At 41.4% G+C, this 27,660-nt stretch overlaps 1 protein-coding gene and 2 non-coding genes across 3 annotated transcripts; 1 reads left to right on the top strand and 2 right to left on the bottom strand.

Moving 5' to 3' along the window:
• Positions 1 to 3,933: 3,933 nt before the first annotated feature.
• TRNAR-CCU (transfer RNA arginine (anticodon CCU)) lies at positions 3,934 to 4,006 on the bottom strand. The gene has a single exon. It is a non-coding gene; the product is annotated as a tRNA-Arg (tRNA).
• Positions 4,007 to 4,270: 264 nt separating this feature from the next.
• Positions 4,271 to 4,343, bottom strand: TRNAR-UCG (transfer RNA arginine (anticodon UCG)). Its single transcript has one exon. It is a non-coding gene; the product is annotated as a tRNA-Arg (tRNA).
• A 6,636-nt stretch (positions 4,344 to 10,979) lies between these two features.
• On the top strand, positions 10,980 to 27,391 carry LOC142665897 (5-hydroxytryptamine receptor 3C-like). The gene is made up of 7 exons (XM_075845699.1): positions 10,980 to 11,019; positions 11,099 to 11,208; positions 13,007 to 13,176; positions 21,540 to 21,688; positions 23,264 to 23,474; positions 24,372 to 24,500; positions 26,556 to 27,391. The coding sequence occupies exons 1-7, from the start codon at positions 10,999 to 11,001 to the stop codon at positions 26,816 to 26,818; spliced, it is 1,053 nt and encodes a 350-aa protein (XP_075701814.1). The 5' UTR covers positions 10,980 to 10,998; the 3' UTR covers positions 26,819 to 27,391.
• Positions 27,392 to 27,660: the final 269 nt, after the last annotated feature.

Genomic DNA, 27,660 nt, shown 5'->3' with positions numbered 1-27,660 from the left:
TCTATTAGATTTATTTTCGTCCTCCTCTGCCCTTCTTGTGAATTGGTCAAAATCTTTAGTAATGACGATAGATGATGCAGCTAGAGAAACTGCACTTCCTTCTCCATTACATTGGGTGGATAAAATTACTTATCTAAGTATAGTGATTAGCTCCGATATTTGTACTTTTATACCTGATAATGTCACTCCTTTGGTACAACGTCTTAAGATAGGCTTTGATAGATGGAAACCTCTCCCCCTCACAGTTACAGGTGGAATTAATTTGTTTAAAATGAAGTCACTACCTCGATTCTTGTACCTCTTTCACAATTCTCCAGTATGGCTACCGTTATAACTGTACTCCAATATTGGCAAAGATCTTAGATATTTTATTTGGGCAGGAGGTACTCCTAGAATCGCTCTAGGCACACTACAACTACCCACTAAGCAGGGTGGGCTGGACCTCCCAAATGTATATCTCTACTTCATTGCTAGGCTTACGTATGGTGGTGGTTTACCCATAGACACTTTAATCCCTGTACTGAGGTGGAAGCTTCACTTCTCGATTCCTATAAAGCCCTGGTGAACTCAATAAATAGACAGCCCCCTGGGACACACACTTACAGTCCCAATGCAGACCACTGTGAAGGTCTGGCAGAGATCTTCGTTGCTCTTTCACTCAAAAGAGGTGTCATGGTCACCTAGGACACCACTCTGGTATAACCCGCTTCTGCCGCAGTTACGAGGCCTCCCTAACCCTAGTTAGTGGGCAACCATGGGTATATTGACCTTGAAGGATGTGGTATTGGATGATAAAGTAGCTACTTTTGCACAGCTTCGATCCAAACACCAGATCCCGACCCATCTAAGGTTCTGTTATTTCCAGCTCAGACGTGCTCTTTGGTCACAATTTGCAGGATATAATGTCAGACTATGTACATCCCTGGTGGAGGATTGGGTGACACAGGAGACGTTGACTAAACCGTTATCTGTACTTTATTGACAGCTGTTGACAGTGTCTTCCAATAAACTTGATCGAGCCCTGGACCGATAGTCTCAGACTCTTTCCTCTGTCTCTACAGATGATCATAAGGAAATGCTATCCGCTCTAACAGGTTCCTTGATATCTACAAGAGACCAACTTATTCAAATAAAATTTTTCCACCAAATTTACTACACCCATTCCAAATTATGCAGGATGGGAATGTATACCTACTCCTGTCTGCCCACGGTGCCACGGAGCTGAGGGCTCCATCCTAAATATGTTCTGGGAATGTCCGTTTATTAATAATTTCTGGGTTGAGGTAATGGAATTTCTTCAGCTTAATGTAGAACTCCCTCGTATACTTGAACCCAGAAATTTCCTTTTGTTATTGGTAGAAGAAATTATACCTACTATCGCTGTTAGATCTCTCATGACACTCTTATTGTTCTATGCTAAAAAAAAACTATACTCCTGCATTGGAAACATCCATAGGTTCCTATGTTGTCAGCATGGATTGCGTTGGTTAATTCTACTTTGCCACTTTTTAAACTCACTTATGAAGCGCGTGGATGTTCTGATACATTTTTGAAAGTGTTGAGTTCTCGGATAGCCAACCCTCATACTAGCTCATAACTTGACATTGTTCGGGTTGCTTTGGCCTGGAATTTGCTGATGTCTCTATGCGATCCCCCATTCCTCCACTAAACTCTACCATTGACTGGTCCTCACCAGATTTTATTTTACCTTTTCTTCTGATAAGGAAAGGCTGTTTGTTCGGGATTTGTTTTTGTTTTCTACTATATATACATATTGACATGTGAAGAAGTATATCCAGGGCCGGCTGCAGGTTTATGTGGGCCCTTGGGCGACACAGACTTATTAGGCCCCTTTGCGGGGGAACTCACGGCAGCAGTAAAATGGCAGAAACCATCACTTTGTGCCCCCATATAGATGTTAGGCCCTGTGTTTGCCCCCATATAGAAGTTAGGCCCCCAGTTTGTATCCCCATAAATTTAGTGCCCTCTGTAGATAGTGCCACACAGCCCCCTCCCAGGTAGTGCCACACATCCCCGTCCTCCCAGGTAGTGCCACACAGCTCTCCTCCCTGATAGTGCCACACAGCTCCCCTCCTTGTAGGTAGCGCCTTTGGGGTTCCCTCTAGGATTGGAAAACCCCAGCCAGAGCATTGACGATGCCCTTGCTGGGGATTCCGCTTCAGAAGCCCCTGACGTCACTGTCCATATATGGACAGTGTTGTCAGTGGAAACCCCAGAGCCATTGTCCCAGGCAGAGCACTACTAGCACTCTGCCTGGGACTCCTGCTCTGCTCCTGACATCACTGTCCATATATGGATAGTGATGTCCGGAGCAGAGCTGAAGTCCCGGGCATATATGGACAGTGATGTCAGGGGCTTCCCCAGAGACGGAGTCCTGGAGCGGAGCAGCTAGCGCTCTGCCTGGGTCTCCTTCTCTCCTCCTGACATCACTGTCCATATGGGCAGCATCAGTACCCAGCGGCCGAGTGGGCCCCCCCCAAGGGTAGTGGGCCCCCGGCACTTGCTCGGGTTCGCTGGGTGCTGACACCGGCCCTGATATAATATATTGATTGACTTTTATTACGGAATTGAATATAAACAGCAATTCCAGCATTGTTTTTCGTGTTTTAAATTTACGCCATTCACTATGCGGTCGGCACAATTACGGGGATACCAAATATGTATAGGTTTTATATGTTTTCCTACATTTGCACAATAAAAACCCTTTAAAAAAAGATTACTTGTTTTTGCATCGATGCTTTCCAAGAGCCGTAACTTTTTTATTTTTCCGTCAATGTAGCCAAATGGGGGCTTTTTTTTGCAGGACAAAGTGTCGTTTTCATTGGTACTATTTCGGGGTACATGGGAATTTTGCCATTGTTTTTATGACTAAAAAGTAAATTTTAGAGGGGTTTTCCCTGCCACTAGTAATTAATTGTTTCGAGGGGGTTTATGTAATTGAACTCATATTTATTAATTACTTGTTAACCAATATGTTCATCTATGAATCATCTTTTTTTTCTGCTGCTAATGTGTTCACATTAGCAGCAGAAAAAAATAATAATTCATAGATCACAATAACCTGGACAAGCTCCTGCAGTTTAAAAAAATCCATTCCATTTTATTATTTTTTTAATGTGTCTGCCCTCTCAAAATGAGGCGCTCATTAGGGGAAATTTATGAGAACTACCCAACATGGGAAACTGGTCTTGTTGCCCATAGCGACCAATCAGAACTCAGCTTTCATTTCTTTAACTTGACTAATAAAATCAAAGCTGTGTTGAGATTGGTTGCTATGGGCAACAAGTCCAGTTTTCATAAATGAGACCCATTGTGTACAGTCTTACTGAGGTTACTATAAATACGTAAATGGTGTATAAAAATGTCTGACAATTTAATGCCTAATAGGGAATAAGACATTCAGAACTGTAGATGTAGATCTGGCAGCCCCACAGCTATTAGATTGCAGACGTATAGCGCCAGAATAAGGTCATTGGTAGTCTGACAAATATCTCATGTGTAAATAATAACACCTATGGCTTCTCTATCACAGGTAGTGGAAACGTCACTCAGAAAAGTCTATTCAAACCGCCAGATCACTGAAAATAATTTAGTGCGCGTACTGCTATGGGTACCAATGAGGGACAATTATCAGAAGCATTCATGCGCGGGCAGTGAAGATTCCCTTCTAATATTACTATTGGAAAGGATGAGCGAATCTTCCATCTGTTCATGTGGAAAAGCGTCATGTAAAATGACAATATAAGCGATGATTTTATCCAAAGGTGCCGCAGTGCTGACTGTAACAGGGAATAAGGCGTGCTACAGGCTTCAAAGCTTAGAATGTAAGCGATATAATTATCTACAGATTTTCCAAAAATAAATGTAATTAAAATAGTTGAAATATGGCTTTAAAAAAAATAAATACGCTCTCACCCCAGATGGGACTCGAACCCACAATCCCTGGCTTAGGAGGCCAGTGCCTTATCCATTAGGCCACTGGGGCTGTATAGAACGTCCTTTCAACAAAATGATATCTGACACTGTAGAAAAAAACAGCACAGCATGTACGCACGGGTACAGCAAATCATTGCATGTATCGCTCTGCATTTACACAGACTCGGAGGTGTAGTAAAGTGCTCGCTGGTGTCATTCAGTTATGCTTTATAAAAACTAACAGAAAGTCATAAAACGTAATCCGCCAGCATGAATGAAACGGTTAAATATAACCAAGGAAATAGACAATTTACTGCCGCAAAAAAAAAAAAAACGACCACGAAGGGACTCGAACCCTCAATCTTCTGATCCGAAGTCAGACGCCTTATCCATTAGGCCACGCGGTCAACAAGCTGCCAGCATTAGCCTATACGGAGCCTGACTAACTACTCTATGCGGCTCAGAGACCATTGTGCTGATTAATGGTTTAAATTAGTTTTGTATGCTATTTTTTGGTTTTATAATTATTAAATAGAGCAGCTGCACTTATAAAAAAGAAAAAAAGTCACTTACTAAAATAGTTCCTGACAGAATTCTACTTCTCCCAAATGTTCATAGCCTGCTACATATTGGTGGTCATCCATGAGCCCATCCTATTCAGGCTCGAGGCTGCCCTGGACAAAAAAAAGCCTTAGGGCACCCCTACCAAAATTCGTTGACAAAATGACAAAAAAACGGCTAAAAACAAGCAGTACACTCTTAAGGCAAGTTTACATGGTGAAAAAAACAGAATCTGATATTTAATTGCCAACATTGTTTGACGCTTATTTTTCACGTGTTTTGCAGTGTTTTTTGCCCGCGTTTTTATAAACCGTTGAAGCTAATGCAAAAAACGCCGGCAAAAAACACTCCAAACGAGCGCCGCAGATTTTTTTCTGCCTACTATTGATTTCAATGAGAGGTTCGAGGTGTAAACTGCTTAACCCCTTCCCGCCCAATCACGTAACTGTACGTGACAATCGGCGGTGCTTTCCCGTAAGTATAGTTTGTAATTGGATTAAAAATTGACTCAAGGACCATATCCAGAGAGTTGTGGTCAATGATTCCTACTCTGAATGGTCCCCAGTAATAAGTGGTGTACTCCAGGGTTCAGTGCTGGGACCACTATTATTCAACTTATTTATTAATGATATAGAGGATGGGATTAATAGCACTATTTCTATTTTTGCAGAAGAAACCAAGCTATGTAGCATAGTTCAGTCTATGGAAGATGTTCATAAATCTGGGTAACAACAACCTGCATGCATTATATGTCCTAGGGGGACCTATACTGGGAGAATCACTTGTTGAGAAGGATCTGGGTGTACTTGTAGATCATAAACTAAATAACAGCATGCAATGTCAATCAGCTGCTTCTAAGACGAGCAAGATATTGTATTAAAAGAGGCATGAACTCATGGTACAGGGTGTCACGTAGGGTGCGTGGACCCACTGGGCCGTACCGCCTTAACGGTATGGCAGCTGGCCAACAGGACACAGGACAAAGTCTATAGTTTGTGTAGATGTACCTGTGGTAGCTTCAGACAGTAGCAAGACAGGCTCGGATGGGACTAGGCAGCAGGCAGACACCAGGCTTGGTGTAGTAGGACAGGTGTGGTACACAGCGCAGCACGACTCCAACTAAATACGGCACTTGGACCAGGATAGCACAGGATACAGGATACAGGTAGCAGGAACAGGAAACACTGGGAACTGGAAGACACTAGGAGACCATTTGCAGAGACAAACTAGGGTAACGACAACAACGCTTAGGCAATGCAAGAAGGGGCAGAGACCCTCTTATAGTCCAGGGTGCTCATGGGCTAATTTGGTCTTTAATATAGGTGCGCGCGCTGGCCCTTTAAGAGCGGACACGAGCATCTAGAATATGCAGTTCAGTTATGGGCTCCAGTTCATAGAAAGGATGCCCTGGAGTTAGAAAAAATACAAAGGAGAGCAACGAAGCTAATAAGGGTCATGGAGAATCTAAGTTATGAGGAAAGATTAAAAGAATTAAACTTATTTAGCCTTCAAAAGAAACGACTAAGGGGGGACATGATTAACTTATATAAATATATGAATGGCACATACAAAAAATATGGTGAAATCCTGTTCCATGTAAACCCCCCTGAAAAAACAAGGGGGCACTCCCTCCGTCTGGGGAAAAAAAGGTTCAACCTGCAGAGGTGACAAGTCTTCTTTACTGTGAATCTATGGAATAGTCACCGCAGGAGCCGTCACAGCAGGGACAGTAGATACTTTTTAAAACGCCCTTGGGGTGGTTTTCACATGTGCCGCTAGTTATAAGCTAAGGCAGAACTGGTTGCAAGTGGCCGAGCATTCATTGTGCTACATCAAGTAATGCCCTTCCCTGTGTACCCAATTGGCAGGCTGTTTTACATGTGATTCCCCTCAACTAATCTATGTGAGGACAAGTTGCAAAAATACTATTTTACTGACCTCTCTGCTAGATTTAGGGCTCATGCCCGGCAGTATAAGGGTGTGTTCACACGGACTGTTTTCAGATGTAATTCGGGCGTTTTACGTAATACACCTCCAAACATCTGCCCATTACTTGCAATGGGTTTTACGGTGTTCTGTTCCCACGAGGTGTAATTTTATGCGTCGCTGTCAAAATACGGCGCGTAAAAAGACGCCCGCGAAAAAGAAGTGCATGTCACTTCTTGGGCCGTTTTTGGAGCCGTTTTTCATTGACTCCAATTGAAAAACCGCTCCAATAACGTCCGTAAAATACGCCGCGAAAAACGTGAGTTGCTACAAAAACGCCTGAAAACAGCTCCGTATTTTCAGACGTATTTTGCTAAGCTGTGTGAACATACCCTTACAGTTCAGTTTTGCATGGAGCCGTATTAGGGTTAATATAGAAGTGCATACTTCCATTTGTCTCCGAGTATACATGGAATCAAATTGTGGCACGCTCCAAGGGACAACATGAGCCCGAACACAAAGTTTGCAATTTGTTGAAATATGTCTTTTGCAAACTAAACAATACCTGGGGGAGAATAAAAATCAATGGTCCAGCATTATCCATATAAGTAGTTTTTTTTAAATCTGAAAGATCTTAAGTTTCCTTAAAATATATTAACATCTTTAGAACAAAACTTTTGCACTTTAAAATCTTTCTAAAGTACAAGATCAATAAGAGGGAATGTGTACATAATACACAACGGGCTAAAATTATACGCAGATATCCCAGGGGCTTCCCACTGGTCAGTATATATCAGCCTTTACTCCTTCACTGAAGACTGCCAGTAAAGCTGGAGCAATGTGGTTGCTGCTCTTGTATCTTCTTGCGGGTATGTATATTGTTTTTCTATGTATTGAATTTGTTTTTGCTATTGTGATATTTTCTGGTTGATAGTGTCAATATACAGAGTGAATGTAAATACATTATATGGGAAATTAAAGAAGCACTCCACTTTTTTATTATATTTCCCTCTCCATTTGTACACCGGTGTTTCAGTGGGGTGCTGTGTGCAGAAATACTTACCGATCCCTGCATCATGCATCATTTTCGGGACCTGGCACTGCCCACGTGATCTTTACTCTGAACTGTGTGTAATCATTGCTTTTCAGAAAACTGTAACTCCGGCTCAATGCATTCCTATGGGAACCTCTTTCTAGCTCCCATAGAAATGCATTGAGAGCCTGAGTTCCGGTTTTCTGAAAGGCATAGTGATTACAGACATGTCAGAGTGAAGATCACGTGGGCAGCGCCGCACCCGAGAGCGACATAATGCAGGGATCGGTAAGTATTTCTACACACAGCACCCCACTGAAACACCAATGTACAAATGGAGGGGGCAATAAAAGAAAATAGTGGAGTGCTTCTTTAAGAAGTCGACGAGTGATGTTTATCTTTAAAGGCTACGTACACCTTCGAAAAAGTTTTTGTTTTTTTAAATAAAAATGCGTATCAGTGTGATTGGTGCAACTTTGTAATGACTTTTTATTATTAAAATGACTTTTTATTAAAAATTATTTTAACTTTTTCAGATACAGCTGCTTTGTATCCGGGAATCAAAGCAGCTGTATCTTGCGCTGAGACCTGAACCAGTCAGGTCAGAGGGAATGACACACAGGATCCACCAGTTAGATGTTATCGATAACCGCTGGATCCTGCGTGACAGAGACACGCAGGACCCGCTGTCACTGAACCTGTCAGTGCTGCTGACCTGATGGATTCAGATCTCAGCATAAGATACAGCTGCTGTGTATCCAGGATACAAAGCAGCTGTATCTGAAAAGCAAAAATTATTTTTAATAAAAAATAATTACAAAGTTGCGCCAATCACACTGATACACATTTTAATTTAACAATAAATAAATAAATTGTTTTTAAAGTTGTACATAGCCTTTAAAGAGAATCTGTCAGCTCGCCGAAGAGGTCTGTTTTAGTAAATACTTGTATTCCTTATAAAACAACAATTCTAGAGTACAATTTTCTTATAATCATGCGTCGTTCAGTTCCTCTTTTATTCCTCCAGGAAATGTATGAATAAACCTGTTCCATGTAAAATCTCACAAAACAAGGGGGCACTCCTTAGGTCTGGAGAAAAAAAAAAGGTTCAACCTGCAGAGGCGACAAGTCTTCTTTACTGTGAGAAATGTGAATCTATGGAATAGTCACTGCAGGAGCCGTCACAGCAGGGACAGTAGATGGCTTTAAAAAAGGGTTAGATCATTTTTTAGAACTAAAAAAATATTAACTCCTATATGAATCTGTAGAATTTTTGTTTCATCCCTTCCCTTTTTTCCCATCCCTTGGTTGAACTTGATGGACATGTGTCTTTTTTCAACCGTACTAACTATGTACATTGACAACTGAAAGTTAATTCAGAGTTACCATTACCATTGTGAATAGCGCGTGTCCCTACACAGTCTGACACTCTTGGCATTGATTGGACAGTGTCAGAGTGTGTAGGGACACATCCCATTGAAAAAGGTAATGGTAACTCTGAATTGTTAATTTATTCAGACATTTCCAGGAGTAATAACAGAGGAATGGCACAGGTCCTCTTTAACACTTTTATGATTCACAAAGCCGTGGTTAATGAAAATATAGTTTTTAGTTATTGTCCTGTCTAAGCTGTGCAGCCAAATAATAACAGTATTCCTTGAGCAGGTTGGTACCAAACAATTTATTCCCAATGTGGCTACTCAGGTGACAGCCATTGCATATTTTTATGTAGTAAATTTATGTTCCTCTGTGTATATGTTTAACCTGATATGTCTAAAAAATTTATATATAATATATCATAATATAATATAATACAGGGTGGGCCATTTATATGGATACACCTAAATAAAATAGGAATGGTTGGTGATATTAACTTCCTGTTTGTGGCACATTAGTATATGGGAGGGGGGAAACTTTTCAAGCTGGGTGTTGACCATGGCGGCCATTTTGAAGTCGGCCATTTTGTATCCAACTTTAGTTTTTTCAATGGGAAGAGGGTCATGTGACACATCAAACTTATCGAGAATTTCACAAGAAAAACAATGGTGTGCTTGGTTTTAACGTTACTTTATTCTTTCATGAGTTATTTACAAGTTTCTGACCACTTATAAAATGTGTTCAAAGTGCTGCCCATTGTGTTGGATTGTCAATGCAACCCTCTTCTCCCACTCTTCACACACTGATAGCAACACCGCAGAAGAAATGCCTCCCGATCTGACTCCCTTAGACTTTTATCTTTGGGGTCATCTGAAGGCAATTGTCTATGCTGTGAAGATACGAGATGTGCAGCAACTGAAACTACGGATACTGGAAGCCTGTGCTAGCATTTCTTCTGTGGTGTTGCTATCAGTGTGTGAAGAGTGGGAGAAGAGGGTTGCATTGACAATCCAACACAATGGGCAGCACTTTGAACACATTTTATAAGTGGTCAGAAACTTGTAAATAACTCATGAAAGAATAAAGTAACGTTAAAACCAAGCACACCACTGTTTTTCTTGTGAAATTCTCGATAAGTTTGATGTGTCACATGACCCTCTTCCCATTGAAAAAACTAAAGTTTGATACAAAATGGCCGACTTCAAAATGGCCGCCATGGTCAACACCGAGCTTGAAAAGTTTCCCCCCTCCCATATACTAATGTGCCACAAACAGGGAGTTAATATCACCAACCATTCCCATTTTATTTAGGTGTATCCATATAAATGGCCCACCCTGTATAATATAATATATCATTGCTAATACTATCCATTCTCTCCATCTACCCCTCTAGACTGCCTCCCAGCCGCACTGCCAAATCAGACATGCAAGCAATACGATGTAACAAAGTATCTCAATATTAAAGAACGTGAACATCTTCTATTAATGACTATGCCAAAAAATGACTGGACAGAGCCATTAATAATCACAGTGAATTGGGCGTTTATCTCTATCCTGGCTGTGGTGAGAGCACAGGGAAGAAATACACCAGCAGGCAGCAGGAAATGAGTATTGGAAGGAAAAAATTAATGGGCTTCATATGATGATATGTTGCTCTTAAATATTTCTTAAGTGAATTTTTATCACAATAAATTAAAATCAAATAAGTATTAGGCCTCATGCACATGACCGTAGTGGTGTCCACGGCCGTGATTTGCGGCTCAGACGACCGCGGAATGTCACCTGCGGGTCGTGCACATGGCCGTGTGCATTCATTTCTATGAGCCTGGATTGTGAAAATACGGCCGTAATAAGACACGTCCGTTCTTTTTGCGGTCCAGACTCCTGGGCAGTGCTCGGGCCGTGGAAACCACGGTCGTGTGCATGGGCCCATTGAAATGAATGGGGCCGCAATTTACCCGTAGATTTGCGGGTGAATTGCGGCCGCAAAAATACGTTCGTGTGCATGGGGCCTTATATAAAAAATGTCGAAGAAAAAAGTCACTAATCTCAGCCATCTGACTAAACCCAAGTTATTCCCAACAATAACAAGTTGTTATCTGGTACGTGTTACGTTTGACATGTCCATCTTATTTCCATAGGTTGAGAAGTCACAGACTATAACAATGTATTTTTGGATATCTACGGTAAGAGGACTTTCTCTGATTTCGTAGGTCTTTTTACAAACTCGTGTATAATTGCTAATATAATAATTTCTTTCTGCAGATGTGGAAAAATGATTTTTTATCATGGGATCCTCAACAATTCTGTAATATGAGCCATATAACAGTTCCATTGTCCCACCTCTGGTTGCCGGACCTCTACTTCTATGAACAGTAAGACTATAAAGACAATTCATTGGAAAGTTATTAATATAAGAAAAATAGTTAATGGAAATATACATTTTTTTAATATACAATGTTTAATATATAATGTATAATATACAATATATAATGTTTAAATATACATGTTAATGGCAATCATATTCACATTAGCATCATGGCTAGTGCAGACTGTGCTATTCTTTCCATAAAAAATGCAGAAAAGGACAATGGAAATTTAGACAGAACCGCAAGTGTGAACTTTAAATAGGATCATCTACAAGATTCACACGAAAAGTTAACGTTTTCTCACCATGCAAAGTGATGGCATATGACTAGGATATGTTATCAGTTATTGATTGGCGGCAGTCCGACTGACAGAACCCTCACAATCCTTAGAATGAAGCCTTAAGCCCATTTATACGGCCAATGATCGGCTGAACGGGTGTTCGCACGAACGCTTGTTATCTATCATTGCCCTGTGTATATACGGCATTGGTCAGCCGACAAATGCGCAAACAATTGTTCATCGGCTTTCAGTTTCTGAAAAAAAAATCCAACACTGCTCTTCTTAGCTTCCAGCAATGTTTCTGTATATACAATGAGGTCTGGTCTAGGTTCTGTATACAGGGTGGTCTGGGGTCCCTATACAGAAAGATCTGTATACAGGGCAATCCAGCATGGGGTCTGCATACAGGGTTGGTGACTGTATAAAGTGGGTCTGGCCTGGGGTTCGTATAAAGGGGGTCTGGCCTCGGGTCTATATCTTTTTATTTAGGAGGTCTGGTGTGTGGTCTATATTAATTTTAGGGCCTGCTAAAGGGGGTGATAGATCAAAATTTTACTTACCTGAAAATTTAATTTTTCTCAAAGTCCAGAGGCAATATTGATGGGTAAATGAGGACTGCTCCTAATGAGGACAGAAGAACACGCAAGGGTTAATATAAACAATTCATAATTACCAACTGCTTTTGGACTTTGAGAAAAAGAAATTTCAGGTAAGTAAAATTTAGATCTTTCTCTCGTCCTTCAGGCAGCTTTGATGGGATTTAATAAGCAAAATCAAATAGGAGGGTAAGAATTAGCAGCACTGGATAGTACACTAATGCCAAAGGCTGAGCCAGCGGAGGAGCTGTCCAGCCTGTAGTGTTTAGCAAAGGTATTGGAGGAGGTCCAAGATGCTGTTTGGCAAATCTGGTCCAAGGACAGATGGGCAAATTCCACCCAGGAGGTAGCTGTAGACCTTGTGGAGTGTGCATTATCCTGGTGAAGAAAGGCCAAGTGCTCTATAAGCTTCTGAGATCACATTTTTAATACATCTGGATGAGGAGGCTTTAGTGGCTTTTAGACCCTTTCTGAGACCTGTATATTGCAGAAACAGAGCGTTATCCTTTCTAATGGTTTTCGTTTTTTCAATGTAGACTAATACTGCCCTTTTGACATCCAATGTATGAAGCAATGTTTGTTGATCATTTTGAGGCGAAGAGTATAATGCAGGGAGGAAGTACTCTTGATTTAAGTTGACAGGTTAAACCCAGGGTTTTACCGCATGTTTCCCGAAAAGAGGGAGCAAAAAAAAAATAAATCTCAAAATAAAAGCTTGTCTATTTCGTTTTCTAGACTCCATTTCTATTTTAGGAGGAAAAAAGGAACATATTCATGTTGATTCTGCTGTGAATGCCATATATTTTATTATTCCAAGGCACATGACTTCTATGTTTGACATTTTGAAATATTTAATGGTTTGTAGTAGAAGATTGTATGAGCTGTCCAAATAACTACACATCATGAATGCAAATACTCTTTTTTCCAGAGTTGTTGAGGATTTATCCCCTTGGATGAGGTATGCCAATTTGACCCATGAGGGCATGATTACAGCCGTTAAACCAACGCGTTTGACAAGCACATGCGTCTTGGATTTTTACTACTTTCCCTTTGATATTCAGAAATGTTCTATATCCCTTGTCAGTTCTATGCACCTTGGTGAGTTAAGGCTTTTGATTAGAAGTTTTGTAACATATTTAAGATTCATTCAATGGACCCCTAACAAGATTCCAAGCTTTTTTTTTTTTTTTCTACTATACAATATACATAAACATGAACCGAGATGTCTATGCTTATTCCTACTCCATAATGAAAATGATAAAAGAATTGGGTTTAATCTCGGACATTTATGTCCTTACTAAGTTTCTAGACAAAGAATGGTGACAGCACACTGCGAACACCAATGTAACCTAAACCAATAAATAAATATGCATTACTGCTAAATCTACTTACAATAGGGAGGTTCTTAGTACACATTTTGATCAAAAAGTGTTTGCCCACCTGCCACGACAGGCTACTCTGCACATACACCCAGAACTGGGACTAAGCCTACATATATATATCTGGGGATGGTAGGAACCAGCATTAAACTAATTAAAATCAGCCAGGCCAGAATGGGAGGAGTGCAAGATCAAAAAATGGAGGCAGTCACTAACCCCACATATATGAATCACATAAACACAACAAAAGTTTGAACTGCACAATCCAACAAAATTATATAAAATGTGTATGCAGGTGCAAGAACACCTGCGACTGCAAATATACAGCGGACAAAGAATGGCGACAGCACCCTGCGAACACCAATGTCACCTAAACCACTAAATATAAATAAATATGCATTACTGCTAAATCTACTTACAATAGGGAGGTTCTTAGTGCACATTTTGATCAAAAAGTGTTTGCCCACCTGCCACGACAAGGCGACCTCTATAAGGTGGGGACCTACGCTGCACATACACCCAGAACTGGTACGAAGCCTAAATATATACCTGGCGATGGTAGGATCCAGCATTATACTAATTAAAATCACCCAGGAGAGGAGAAGTAGTATCAGTCCTTTATACCTTCTCTCACTTAATGAAGATTTCATACAAAAACCTGAACTTGATCATAACCTGCACATGTCAATATACCCTAAGGGGAGGGACACACACAGCATAAACACTGCAGACTTTCCGTAATGAATTTTATTGCGGAAAAACCCGCAGTGTAGTACAGTATCAGTAGTGTGGATGAGATTTGAACAAAACTCATTCATACACAGCACAAAAAAATCCCCAGAGAAATAGTCCACAAATTGACCTGCTGTGCACTTATGCGTTTTTGTTTTTTTTTAATCCTCGGCAATTAAAATCTGTCATGCGGAAATCTCTGCTCTACTGTCATTTAATTCAATAGGGAGACAAAACCCTGCAAAATTGGCAATGCAGGGAACAAAGAAGCTTTTTTTGCTTGAAAAATAATAAAAAGTTTCACACTTACCCCTGGCCGGGGTCCTCTGCTGTAAGTACAGCCCAGCCTCCTGGGATGACGTTTCATCCCATGTGACTGCTGCAGCCAATGAAAGGCTGCAGCGATCACATGGACTACAGCATCTTCCCAGGAGGCCGTGCTGTACTTACAGAGGGATGCGTATTTTTGCTGCAGTTTTTCAGATGGAATTCCCTGTGGTCAGGGCCGTATTTGCCACTAGGCCCTGGGGGTGCAGTGCCTAGGGCGTCCAGGAGGGGGGGGGCAGCTGCAGGATCGATTTGGTTTTTTTTTAAAAAAAAATAAGTTTGTGATCTGACCAACCAGCAGTCAGATCACTCACAGGGCAGGAGCAGGGGGGGTGGCTACCAGCACTTCTAAGACACGCCCTCTGTTCATAGATTGGACAGAACTGCTCACATGAGCAGCTGTGGCCAATCCAAGAACAGTTGGAGTGTCTCAGACTCAGAACCCGCATGGAGGAGACAGGACCAGAAGTAGCAACTAGAGGAGAGGACGAAGCTCCGCCCACAGCCGATCCTGCAAGAAGCCTGTGAGGAAGGAGATGGTGATTGCTCAATCTGTCTGTTGTTTGTGTCTCTATATGTCTGTGTGTCTCTGTGTTTGTATGTGTGTAAATTCCAGTATGTGTTTGTGTGTGTTTGTGTGTGTGTGTGTGTGTGTATTTGTGTTTAAGTGCCTATATATGTATCTGTATGTGTATATATTTCTGTGTGTGCATCTACTACATTATCTATACTCAGAGAGTTATCACTATGTTACACAGAACTGCAGGTAGCATTACTACATTATCTGTACTCAGAGAGTTATCACTGTGTTATCTGTGGTGTTACATAGGACTGCAGGTAACATTACTACATTATCTGTACTCAGAGAGTTACCACTGTGTTATCTGTGGTGTTACATAGGACTGCAGTTAACATTACTACATTATCTGTACTCAGAGAGTTATCACTGTATTATCTGTGGTGTTACATGGGAGTGTATGTGACATCTACCACATTATGAGAGTTTTTACTGTGTGTTATCTGTTCTGTTACGTAGGACTGCAGGTAACATCTACTACATTATCTATAATCAGAGAGTTATCACTGTGTGTGATCTGTGGTGTTACATAGGACTGCAGGTAACATTTACTACATTATCTGTACTCAGTAAGGCTACATTCACACGAGTGTGACAGATTTAGGCTCCGTTCACATCTGCGCTAGGGCTCCGTTCCGACGTTCCGTCAGGGCTTTCTGTCGGAACGGAGCCCTGACAGAAACAAACGGAAACCATAGTTTTCATCACCATGGATTTCAATGGTGACGGATCCGGTGCCAATGGTTTCCGTTTGTCTCCATTGGGCAAGAGCTCCGTCGTTTTGACGGAATCAATAGAGTAGTCAACTATGGAGCCCTGACAGACACAAATGTTAACCATTGAAATCAATGGTGATGGAAACGGAAACCTATGGTTTCCATTTGTGTCTGTCAGGGCTCTGTTCCGACTAAAAGGTACGACGGAACATCGGAACAGAGCCCTAGTGCAGATGTGAACAAAGCGTTACGTGCGTAAAAAAGCGTGTGTAAAATCTGTCCGTGTCTGTTGCGTTTTGCATCAGTGTGCTTTGCGAGAGCCATGCGTTTTTCACGCGAGGTTTTCTTTTGGTTTTTTTTCAATGTAATTGATGTGTAAAATACGGACAGCACACGGATGTCATGTGAATAAGGCCTTAGGCTGAGTTCACATGGGGTGGATACGCTGCATAAAAGCACGCAACGTATCCGCCCTGTGCGCCGCAGAGAATTCCGGGCAAAAAACTGCACCAAATGTGGTGTCGTTTTCCCCCTAGAATGTCTGCTGCGTAAAAGTGCAGCATTTAGCCGGCCTGGTAGCAGGCCAGCCTCCTGGGATGACTTTTCACCCCAGGAGCCGCTGCAGCCTGTGGTTGGCTGCAGCGGCAGTCACATGGGATGAAGTGTCATCCCAGGAGGCCAGCCCTCTGACGTCATCCAGGCCGGCCTCTTGGGATGACGTTTCATCCCATGTGACCATCGCTACAGACTGTGATTGGGTGCAGTGGTCACATGGGAAGAAACGTCATCCCAAGAGGCCGGCCTGGTGGAAGAAACACAGACTCCTGGGTAAGTATAAGATTATTTTTTCTGAGTTGCGTTTTTTTTGCGGCGGAATCGCTACGAACCCGCCACAAAAACGTAACAACTGCTATTTGTTGCGGGTTTTACCTCCCCATTGAATTCAATGGGGAAAACCCGCAACAAATAAGCAGCGTTTACTCAAATACAGTTGACATGCTGCAGAATAATATTCCACACCGCAGGTCAATTTCTGAGCGTTTTTTCCGCTCAGTATTTACTTAGCGTGTGGATGAGATTTGTTTTATCTCATCCACTTTGCTGCTACTGTATTTGCTGCAGACTTTCCTCAAAGAATTCCGTTGCAGAAAATCTGCAGTATTTACGCATCGTGTGAACTGACCCTTAGCTGGCTGCAGGGTCTCCTCCTTTTTTAAAAAAAAATAAATAATTGAAAAAAACAACATGGGGTCCCCCCACACTTTTCATAACGACACAGATACAACATAGCAGCAGCAGGCAAGCATTACCAGGGTGGGAAGGGCCACTGTTTTTGGGCTTTCTCAGCCTAATAATACCAGCCTGCGGCTGCCGCAGTACCCGACCTTCTCTTCTGAATCGCACTCGGCTCTTCCTGGTACCCCTGCTGGCGGTGGGTACTGGATAATAATGGGGGGTTACTGCTAGCCTTTTCGCCGGCTAAGACTAAGCCCCACCTTAGTAATGGACGCTGTCAATCAGCCAGCGGCCATTACTAAGGCGATAGTAATAAAATTAAAAAGAAACACACACACAAAAAAATATTTTACTGAAATAAAAAACCTACACAACCCTTTTATTGAAAATAAAATACGTCGTAATCGAATTAATCCTCGAATCCATAGTCCAACAACCAAACTTGTAAAAAAAACAACAATCCAACAGAAAAAAAAACATTAGTAACACATAAAAAAGCAAAACAATTATTATTTACCTTTCCTGGGTCCAGTTGTGCATTGTCAGCGAGCTACGCCATTTCCATAACTTCGGGAGTTATGGGGGGCGTTAGAAGTGCCTAGGGCAGCATCAACTCTAAATACGGCCCTGCCTGTGGTTTCCAGGAAGAATGCGCTGTGTACTTTACGCAGCATATCCGCCCTGTGCAATTACACTAAGGCATCATTTACACGAGCGTAATATACGCGCGTGCGACGCGCGTGCTTTTCACGCGTGTCGTACGCACCTATATTAGTCTATGGGACAGTGCAGACAGTGCGTGAATTTTGCGCAGCGCGAGTGCGTTGCGTAAAACTCACGACATGTCCTATCTTTGTGCGCTGTTCGCGCATCACTCACCCATTGAAGTCAATGGGTGCGTGAAAACCACGCATGCCGCACGGAAGCACTTCCGTGCGAACTGCGTGATTCGCGCAACAGCTGTCAAACTCTGAATGTAAACAGAAAAGCACCACGTGCTTTTCTGTTTACAAACATTCAAACGGAGTGTCATAATGATGGCGGCTGCGCGAAAATCACGCAGCCGCGCATCATACGCGGATGACACACGGAGCTGTTAAGTGCCTTTTGCGCACGCAAAACGGCGCGTTTTTTGTGTGCGCAAAACGCACACGCTCGTGTAAATCAGGCCTAAGTCTGCATAGGAGCTGTAGACACAAAAATATACAATTAATTTTAGATGCATTGGAGCAATAAAAAAAAAAAAAAAAAGTTGTGAAGGTGGACATATCATGTATTACCCATGTCCCCCTAGATATTATACCAATATTTAATTATCCTAATCATCAGTGTCACAAAGAGAAATTACCATAGTTTTGATGTTGTCAGGTGCATAAGTGTTCATTAAAAAAAATATATATATATATATAATACTTTATAAAACTGTGAACTCTGGAGAGCAGAAAAAAAAATTACTTCCAACAGTTATATCATGGATGACTATGGAAAAGCACATTTTCTGCATACCTGCAGTTAGGTCCAGAATTATTTGGACCGTGACACAATCTTCATGATTTGGGCTCCGCTGCCACCACATTGTTATGTGAAATGAAACAACTGAGATGCAATTGAAGTGTAGACTTTCAGGTTAAATTTCAGGGGCTCAAAAGTAATTGGACAAATTAACATTACCATAAATAAAATGGTTTTTTTTCAATACTTTGTAGAGAATCCTTTGCAGGCAATGACTGCCTGAAGACTGGAACCCATGGACATCACCAAACACTGGGTTTCCTCCTTTGTGATGCTTTCCTCTGCCTTTACTGCGGCGTCTTCAGTTGTTGCTTGTTTGTGGGTTTTTCTGCCTTAAGTTTTGTCTTAAGCAAGTGAAATGCAGCTCGATCGGGTTGAATTCTAGTGATTGACTCGGTCATTGCAGAATATTCCACTTCTTTGCCTTAAAAAACTCCTGGGTTTCTTTCGCAGTATGTTTTGGGTCATTGTCCATCTGTACTGTGAAGCGACGTCCAATCAACTTTGCTGCATTTGGTTGAATCTGAGCAGAAAGAATTCATCCGCTGCTTCTGTCTTCAGTCACATCATCAACCAGTGCCTTTGGCAGCCATGCATGCCCATGCCATCACACTGCCTCCACCATGTTTTACAGAGGATGTGCTGTGCTTTGGATCATGAGCCGTTCCAAGCCTTCTCCATACTTTCTTCCTCCCATCATTCTGGTACAGGTTGATCTTAGTTTTATCTGTCCAAAGAATGCTCTTCCAGAACTAGGCAGCTTCTTTACATGTTGTTTGGCAAAGTATAATCTGGCCTGTCTATTTTTGAGGCTGATTAATGGTTTGCACCTTGTGGTGAAACCTCTGTATTTGCTCTCATGAAGTCTTCTCTTTATTCTTTTACTTCCAGGAGAGTGTTCTTCACTTGGGTAGATGTCGTGAAGGGGTTATTCTTCACCATGTAGAGGATTCTGCGATCATCCTCCACTGTTGTCTACCGTGGACGTCCAGGCCTTTTGGCGTTCACAAAATCACTCTTTGTTCTTTTTTTTCCAAGAATGTACCAAACTGTTGATTTGGGCGCTCCTAACATTTGTGCTCTCTCTCTGATGGATTTCTTCATTTTTTTCAGCCTAACGATGGTCTGTTTCACTTGCATTGAGAGCTCCTTTGAGCTCATGTTGTGGGTTCACAGCAACAGCTTCCAAATGCCACACCTGGAATCAACTCCAGACCTTTTACCTGCTTAATTGATGATGGATTAATGAGGGAATAGCCCATGCAGCCCATTAAATAGCTTTTGAGATAATTGTCCAATTACCTTTTGGTCCCTTGAAAAAGAGGCAACTACATATTAAAGAGCTGTAATTCCTAAACCCTTCCTCAAATTAGCATGTGAATACCCTCAAATTAAAGCTGAGAGTCTGCACTTTAAGGCCATATTGATTATATAACTGTATATTCAATATGTTTTGGTAAACAGCTAAAACTTGTGTCACTGTCCAAATAATTCTGGACCTAACTGTAGGTCTGTGAAAAGGAAGAACAAGTGAATATTGATGAGGTGATGAAAATAGTGGAGCATGCCCATTGGCACTGATCTGTGGTTCAATACAGCAGATTTCTCAAGAAGATAGCTACGCCTGAGAAGCAAACAAAAATAATTCAACTTTCAAAATAGATTTTTTATTAAAAATTTGTTTTACTTTTTGAGATACAACTGCTCTGGGTTCTCTATACATTGCAGCTGTATCTAGCGCTAAATCCTGCTCCCATCATGTACGCGGGACTGACGGGTTCAGTGACAGCGGGTCCTGTGTGGTAATGCGGGATCCACCTGTAATCTATCACATCTAAGTTCATAACATAGATGTGATACATTACAGGTGGATACTGCGTGTCTCTGCTGACACTGAACCCGTCCGGTCTGTGGGACTGACACATTTAGGTCATAGCGAACGATACAGCTGCTCTGTATAGAGAATACAGAGCAGCTGTATATCAAAAACTAAAACAATTTTTTAATTTAAAAAAAACTATCTAGAAAGTTGCACTACTCACACTGACCTTTTTATTAAAAAATAAAAAAAATAAAAAATGCCCTTCAAAGGTTAATAGCCTGAAAGACTGGCATATGAAACGCAAGTCTTAATAAATTTCCCCATTGACTTCTCATTTCCTCTAAAAATCTCTATTCTATTCAGTACATGAAGAGGTTTATTACATTGAGGTACAGCCAGAGCAGTAGTCTCCTTTTTCTATTTCACTATGGTTTTTTTTATACAATGATATCTTTGGTTTCTTCAATGTTGATTGAAAGCATTAATTATTTAAAAATTACTATGAGATAAAACAAGATAATTGAATCAGCAGACCCAGTGACGTACAAAGAAGAGAGGGGACTCCATAGCAAAGATCAAAATGGGCCACTTATTGCAGTGCTGGTTTTGCCACCGAGGGCAGAAGTGCCTAGTGTTTGTTACCCACTCTACACCCTTTCCATGACCCTTGGGCCAATTCATCGCCCTTTGCTTGCTAACAATACAGTTCCTCTGGAGAGGGAAGTCTTGCCACCCAGTAGCAAAGGGGAAAGGCTCCCTTCTCAGGGGTGTAGCTGTTGGGGGTTCAGAGTCACACCCGGGCCCTGGGCCTAAAGGCCCCTCTGCCACATAAGAAGACACCAGTATTATGAATGACACATGGTTGATGGGGGAGCCCTGATACAAATTGAGCTTCAAGTTGCGCTTCTGGGTCCATAACTATGACAGTGGTCGGCCTCTATGGCACGTAAGCCCCCGAGTGGACCTACTACTAATATACAATGAAAGATGGCTTTTGTATTCCACCCTTATACACCGAATAGTCAGCATCTTGCACATACGAAACAATTTTTTTCCCTAGGAATACTTGTATAAAGTGTAATCTCAGCTCATATTACAGTAAAATTCCCAACTCTATTTTTCTCTATCACCTAAATATAACAATGTTTTGCAATTTCTAGAGAACAGCATGGTTTTAAAGACCCTGAAAAATTCCTCTGAGATACACGAAGAAAGTATGAAGTATTTTGTTGACAATGGAGAGTGGCATCTACTGGAAGTATTGGTGGAGGAAAAAAAACTGCATGGCTACTCATGGCTCATATACTCGGTATTGGAATACATTATTATTATTATTATTATTATTGTTAGTTTTTATTACCACACATTGTGTCTAATAATCCATGTTTCACTTGGAAAGCTACATCTTACTTTTTCTCATTAAATCATATTAGATCTTATTAGAACCATTAAAGAGGTTGTCCAGGCTAGGGGCTGTGTTTTTATACTGATGACCTATCCGCTGGATAGGTCATGAGTATATGATGGTGGGGGTCCGACACGCAGACCCCGCACTGATCAGCTTTTCCGGCTGCCTCCAGGCGCCGGAAGCTATGCAGGGTCTGTGCTGGAAGCGATGGCTCCGACCACTGTATAACGGCTGTGCTTGGTTACTGCAGCTTTGCTCTTATTCACTTGAATAGGAGAAAAACTACAGTACTGCAGTCTTGCCGCTATACAGTGGTCGGAGCCATCCTCTTCCGGCGACGAGTCTGCATATTTTCCGGCGCCCGGAGGCAGCCAGAACAGCTCATCGATGCACGGCCCGGGTGTTGCACCCCCACCGATCATAAACTGATTACCTAGTCTGTGTATAGGTTATCAGTATAAAAAATAGCCCCCTGCCTGGACAACCTCTACAAGTTGACCCTTGAAAAAGGAAAAGAAGCACCTAGCCTCTGTTGCCTTAGGAGATTCTTCCATCGTAGTGGAACATAAATCCCCAGGGATACTCATCTGGCACCGGCTGCTGACAATTGCAGATTCTGTGTCTTGTTTGACTTTCCCTTTCTTTTTGATGGTCTGCTAACAGTCTCTTCAGTCGTTGGACTGGACATTTGTTAATAGAAATAATAAACTAGTTATCATAACCTATCTAATAGGAAGGGGATGCAATAGAACTCATGATTCTCACCCCTCCTATCTGAGTAAACAGCTGCGGGGCACTGAGCTCCGTTGTACTGCCACAGCAGCTGCCCTTAAATAACGCTGCCTGCACATGCCACCGCAACCAACGTCCCGCACCAGACATTGGATGACATGATTACATGGCACTTTAATACTCAATATCAAAACACATTTTGGAGCTATACCTGCTGCTTCCTCAGTTAGAAAGCATTCAAAGTAGAAGAAGGAGAGGGACAATGTGCTCAGTATTTTGCATCCTTTTTTTGAAGCCCAAATCAGGAGTGGATGCAAAAAAAGTCTAAAAAGTATAAATATTTCCATTATACTTTTTCTGGGTTTAGGTTTCGGCTTAAAAAAATGATGCATCTGTACAGTGTGCATGAGGCCTTAGATTACTTTCCTGAGGAAGGTTTTTAAGTTTTAAGTTCAGCGATTGGCGCTCCTTATTAGGCTGAATACAGCTCACATGAGCTTGTCATCAGCCTAACCAGGAGTGTCGATCACAGCCGAAGGTACAGGGTGATCAGCTGAGCGCTTCTGCACCTTTGTTTCAGCGATGCAGGGGTTCTCAGCACCCGAACCTCCACAGATTAAAACTTCTGATATGTCTTTATGACATATCAAAAGTTTTTTAAAGTACGTTTACTCTGTAAGATGCAGGAAGTCCATGTATCCAAGCATGTTCTCATTTGGACTTTGTATTTTTGTAATTCCACAGGTAGTCATGCAGAGGCAATCAAGCCTATATGTCCTTGCCTTAATCTTACCTTCCTTGTCTCTGTTGGTTCTGGACCTCTTATGTCACTATATTCCCAAATTATACATTGAAAAAATCAACTTCAAGGTCACGGTGCTCTTGGGGTTATCTGTTCTCCTGCTCATGCTGAATGATTTCCTGCCTGCTTCTTCTGATGATGCACCTATAATTGGTAAGAAGAGGGAACACAACTGCTTCCATTTACGCTTTAAAATAAAGAAAAAAATGTCCTTCATATATTTCATACAACTTTGAAACATGTTACAGTATATTGTTTGTTTCAATAATTCTCAAGAGAATACTTTAGGGCCTGTTCACATCTGCGTCGGTGTTCCCGTTGTTCTGCTTCGACAGAGGAGCAGAACAACAAAAATATCGGACGCACCGATTCCATCACATTACACACACAATCAGTATCCGATGGGAACCCATTGACTTTAGTGGGTTCTGTCGGGTTTCTATCATGGTGTCCTTTGTTTTACCGGAATCTTTAGCGCAGCATGCTGCAATACTGTTTCCGGTATTTTCCCCATTTAATACAACAATTCAGTTCTTCTTTAACTCTGACATACAATGCTTAAATCCGCATGTCAATTTTCACATGTAAATACAGCCTTACTTGCTGGTGGGTGCATTTGTTTGCCCTGTCAGCAAAATTTCCACATTAGAGTCATGTCGTCAAGTTCTGTAGCTTTCTGAAATCACCAATGACCAATGGTATTCTGATGTCTGCTCTTTGGGCGTTATTCGATCGACCATGTTTGATTTCCATGTCGATCATATTTTATAGTGCTAAAGTACTGGCTGCTCATCCCCCACCTCAATAGGAATTGCTGAACATTTATTATAATGGGGAATCAAGGGTTGATAAATGTCATCTGGAATAACTTTCAGTTAGCAGTTGTCTTGTGTAAGGCCATACTTTCCAATCCAGTATATGTGCTATATTTAGTTGCTCATTGGATCCTACCATTCAGTGATCATTGTATACCCATATTCATTAATCCCTTAAACCACATAGTACCTTAGATGTTACTCAAATATACGGTTCTCCTCTATCTTGTTGCAGTAATATTCTTAATAGGTACAATGACTTCCATAACTGCTGGGATCCTAGAAAACATCTTCGTTATGTACGCTGGAGGTAAAATCCTAGAGCCGGATAAGACTTCTACTGGGACTTACCCACTTTATCAAGGTAATATAATCGTATTTTCTATGGATATGGATGATGTGTTCAAGGGCATCTGATCCTAAAGGCTCAGTTGCATTCTTTTTTTGTCTTGCCAACCTGTCGGTTGGGTCTCCAGTATTTTAATGGCAAGAATAGTACAGTCTGGTGTGCGCAAAAAAATGGAAACACAACCGAAACCTGATTGCCCCAATTATACCATTTGTTGGAATATGTTTCCATTTGTTTGATGCCATGACGGTAGTGTGCACAGAGCCTAAAAAAAAAACAATCACTCCTTTCTGGTTTAATCCAATCTTATTTGTAGCAACAAAAATAATGGAAGAGAACATAAAATTGAGAACGTTTTTTTTTACATAAAGATATCCCTGGCAATCGCTGTCTATATTAGGGCATAGTGGGGATCCTTCAAGCAGCAGCTCCCGCACTGGCAAACACTTGGCATCCATATGAATTTATTTTTTCATCCATATAAATTATATTGGAAGCCATTCACCTGTCACATTACGGCCGCCATAGGAAAAATAAGCATCCCCACAAGCAAAATAAGCGGTTTGCTATGGGTCTTGTAATAGGGACCCGTGGCGATCAGATAAAAGGGGCTGTCTTTTAGGAGACAGCCCCTTTAATCACAGAGCTTCTCAATCTTTTTATACTGGGTTCCTAAGTTCCAAAAATAGCGTAGTTCGCTGTACTATGCAGTTTCTGCAACTACCATTATTTCTTGCCACCTTGCCACTGAGTCTTTTGCCTAGATGCAGCAGTCAGCAGCCATCTCACGAGACAGGGTTGGAGGACCCCCGATTTCAAGATGTGGGTCTCAGAGCTATACCATTAACTCGTTAGTGACCGCCAATACGCCTTTTCACGGCGGCCACTAATGGGCTTTATTCTGATGTATAAGCCTTTTCACGGTGCTGCATCAGAATAAACAGAGCAGGGAGCAGAGGGCTGGGAGCAGCCCTGCTCTAATGGGTGAGATCGATATCAGTATAGATCTCACACGTTTAACCCCTCAGATGCGGCACTCAATAGCGAGCGCGGCATCTGAGTGGTTTTAGAGAGGGAGGGAGCTCCCTCTCTCTCATCGCACCGGCACCCGGCAAAAAGATCGCCGAGTGTCTGTCTCCGATGGCAGCCGGGGGCCTAATAAAGGCCCCCAGTTCAGCCTGTAGTGAATGCCTGCTAGGTCATGTCAGAGGCATTAGTAAAGTCCCCTAGTGGGACTAGTAAAAAAGTTTAAAAAAAAGTTTAATAAAGTTAATAAAAAGAAAAACCCACTTTTTCCCCTTACAAAATGGTTTACTATTAAAAAAAAACAAAGTAAAAAAGTTACACATATTTGGTATCGCCGCATCCGTAACGACCCCAACTATAAAGCTATTACATTGTTTAACCTGCACGGTGAATGCCGTAAAAAATAAAATTAAAAAACAATGCAAAAATTGCCGTTTTCTGTGAATCTTGCCATAAAAAAGAGTCATTAAAAAGTTACATCTACTCCAAATTGGTACCAATAAAAACTACAAGTCGTCCCGCAAAAACAAAATCCCTCATACAGCTGCATCAGCAGAAAAATAAAAACGTTACGGCTCTTATATATGGAGATACAAAACCAAATAATTTTGAAAAAAATTTGTTTTTACTGTGTAAAAGTAGTAAAACATACAAAAACTATACTAATTTGGTATCGTTGCAATCGTATCAACCTGTTGAATAAAGTTATTGTGTTATTTATACCACACGGTAAACGGTGTAGATTTAGGACGCAAAAAAGAGTGGCAAAATTTCAGAGTTTTTTGTATTCCCCCCCAAAAAAAGTTTATAAAAAGTTAGTCAATAAATTATATGTACCCCAAAATGGTGCTATTAAAAAAGACAACTTGTCCCGCAAAAAACAAGACCTTATACAGCTATGTCGATGCAAAAATCAAAAAGTTAAAGCTCTTGGAATGCGACGATAGAAAAACTTAAAAAATAGCTTGGTCATTAAGGGGTTCATGTCTGAGATGGGAATACCCCTTTAAGGCCATGTTTCTCTGTTTTTTTTCTTCCTGCAAGGACTCTTTCTGAAGTCTAGCTCCAAGGAGGTTCAGTTAGAGGAAGAGGAGCAGGTACTGGAAGACGGAGTAGTCTCAATGCTGGAAAGGATTTGCAGAGACATGCACTTAGTGAGACAACAGATCCAGTCTCTGCAGGGAATGGAAAACTTGGGGAGACGACGTGAAGAGCTCCAGGAAAAGATAGACAAATTGGTGTTCTACAGCCATCTTGTGCTTGTTACTGCTTTTTATACAACAGTTGTCTTCAAATGGAAATGGTGACAAATGTGTATGATGAGGATATGCCCCAAGAAGATTTTATACCCTTTTAATCAAATGTGGGAGTATATACTATATATAATAAAAACATGGCAATCACTCATATCAGCACACTCCTTTACTGCAAGGCTACGTGAACACGCTGCGTAATTTGGTGCAGAAAATCTGCATCAAAACCGCAGGTAGTTCTGCAGGTAAAATCTCAAGGCAGGGTTCCCACAGAGCAGATTTGCTGCAGATTTTGCGTTTTTTAAGCCAACACCAGGAACGGAAGCTAAACAGAAGAAATATAAACAGAAAGGCCTTATAGGTCGGCTCTCCTGGATCCAATTTTGGTTTTGGCTTACAAAATACAGGCAAAATCTGCACTATCGGAACCGAGCCTCAGGACCCCACACGCTGCAGATTTTAAAATACGCACCACAGGTCAATTTACGTGTGGAAAAATTCTGCAACATGTAGATGAGATGACTTGAAATCTCATTTATTTTGCTGGTACATTATTACGCTGCGGAGTTGGCGCAGGAAAATACACGCGACAAATCCGCACATAATATGCATCGTGTGCATTTAGCCTAAACGGTTAAAGCGCTTTTCACAGCTTTATATACAATGCATTCTTAAAGTCTTCAGACCCTTTCAATTTTTTCACATTTTGTTATGTTGAGGCCTTGTGCTAAAATAAAATAAATACAAGTTTTTCCCCATTATTTTGCACTCAATATCCCATAATGACAAAGCGAAAACCGAATGTTATCTTTGCTAATTTATTGAAAAGGAAAAACTAAAAAAAAAACTAAACTACTTCGTACTACTACTAACTCAGTACATAGTTGAAGCACCTT

Source organism: Rhinoderma darwinii, chromosome 13, assembly GCF_050947455.1.
Source record: "Rhinoderma darwinii isolate aRhiDar2 chromosome 13, aRhiDar2.hap1, whole genome shotgun sequence".
In the NCBI taxonomy this organism is placed as follows: domain Eukaryota; kingdom Metazoa; phylum Chordata; class Amphibia; order Anura; family Rhinodermatidae; genus Rhinoderma; species Rhinoderma darwinii.
The sequence above is the reverse complement of the archived record's forward strand: the minus strand, read 5'-3'. Positions and strand labels throughout refer to the sequence as shown.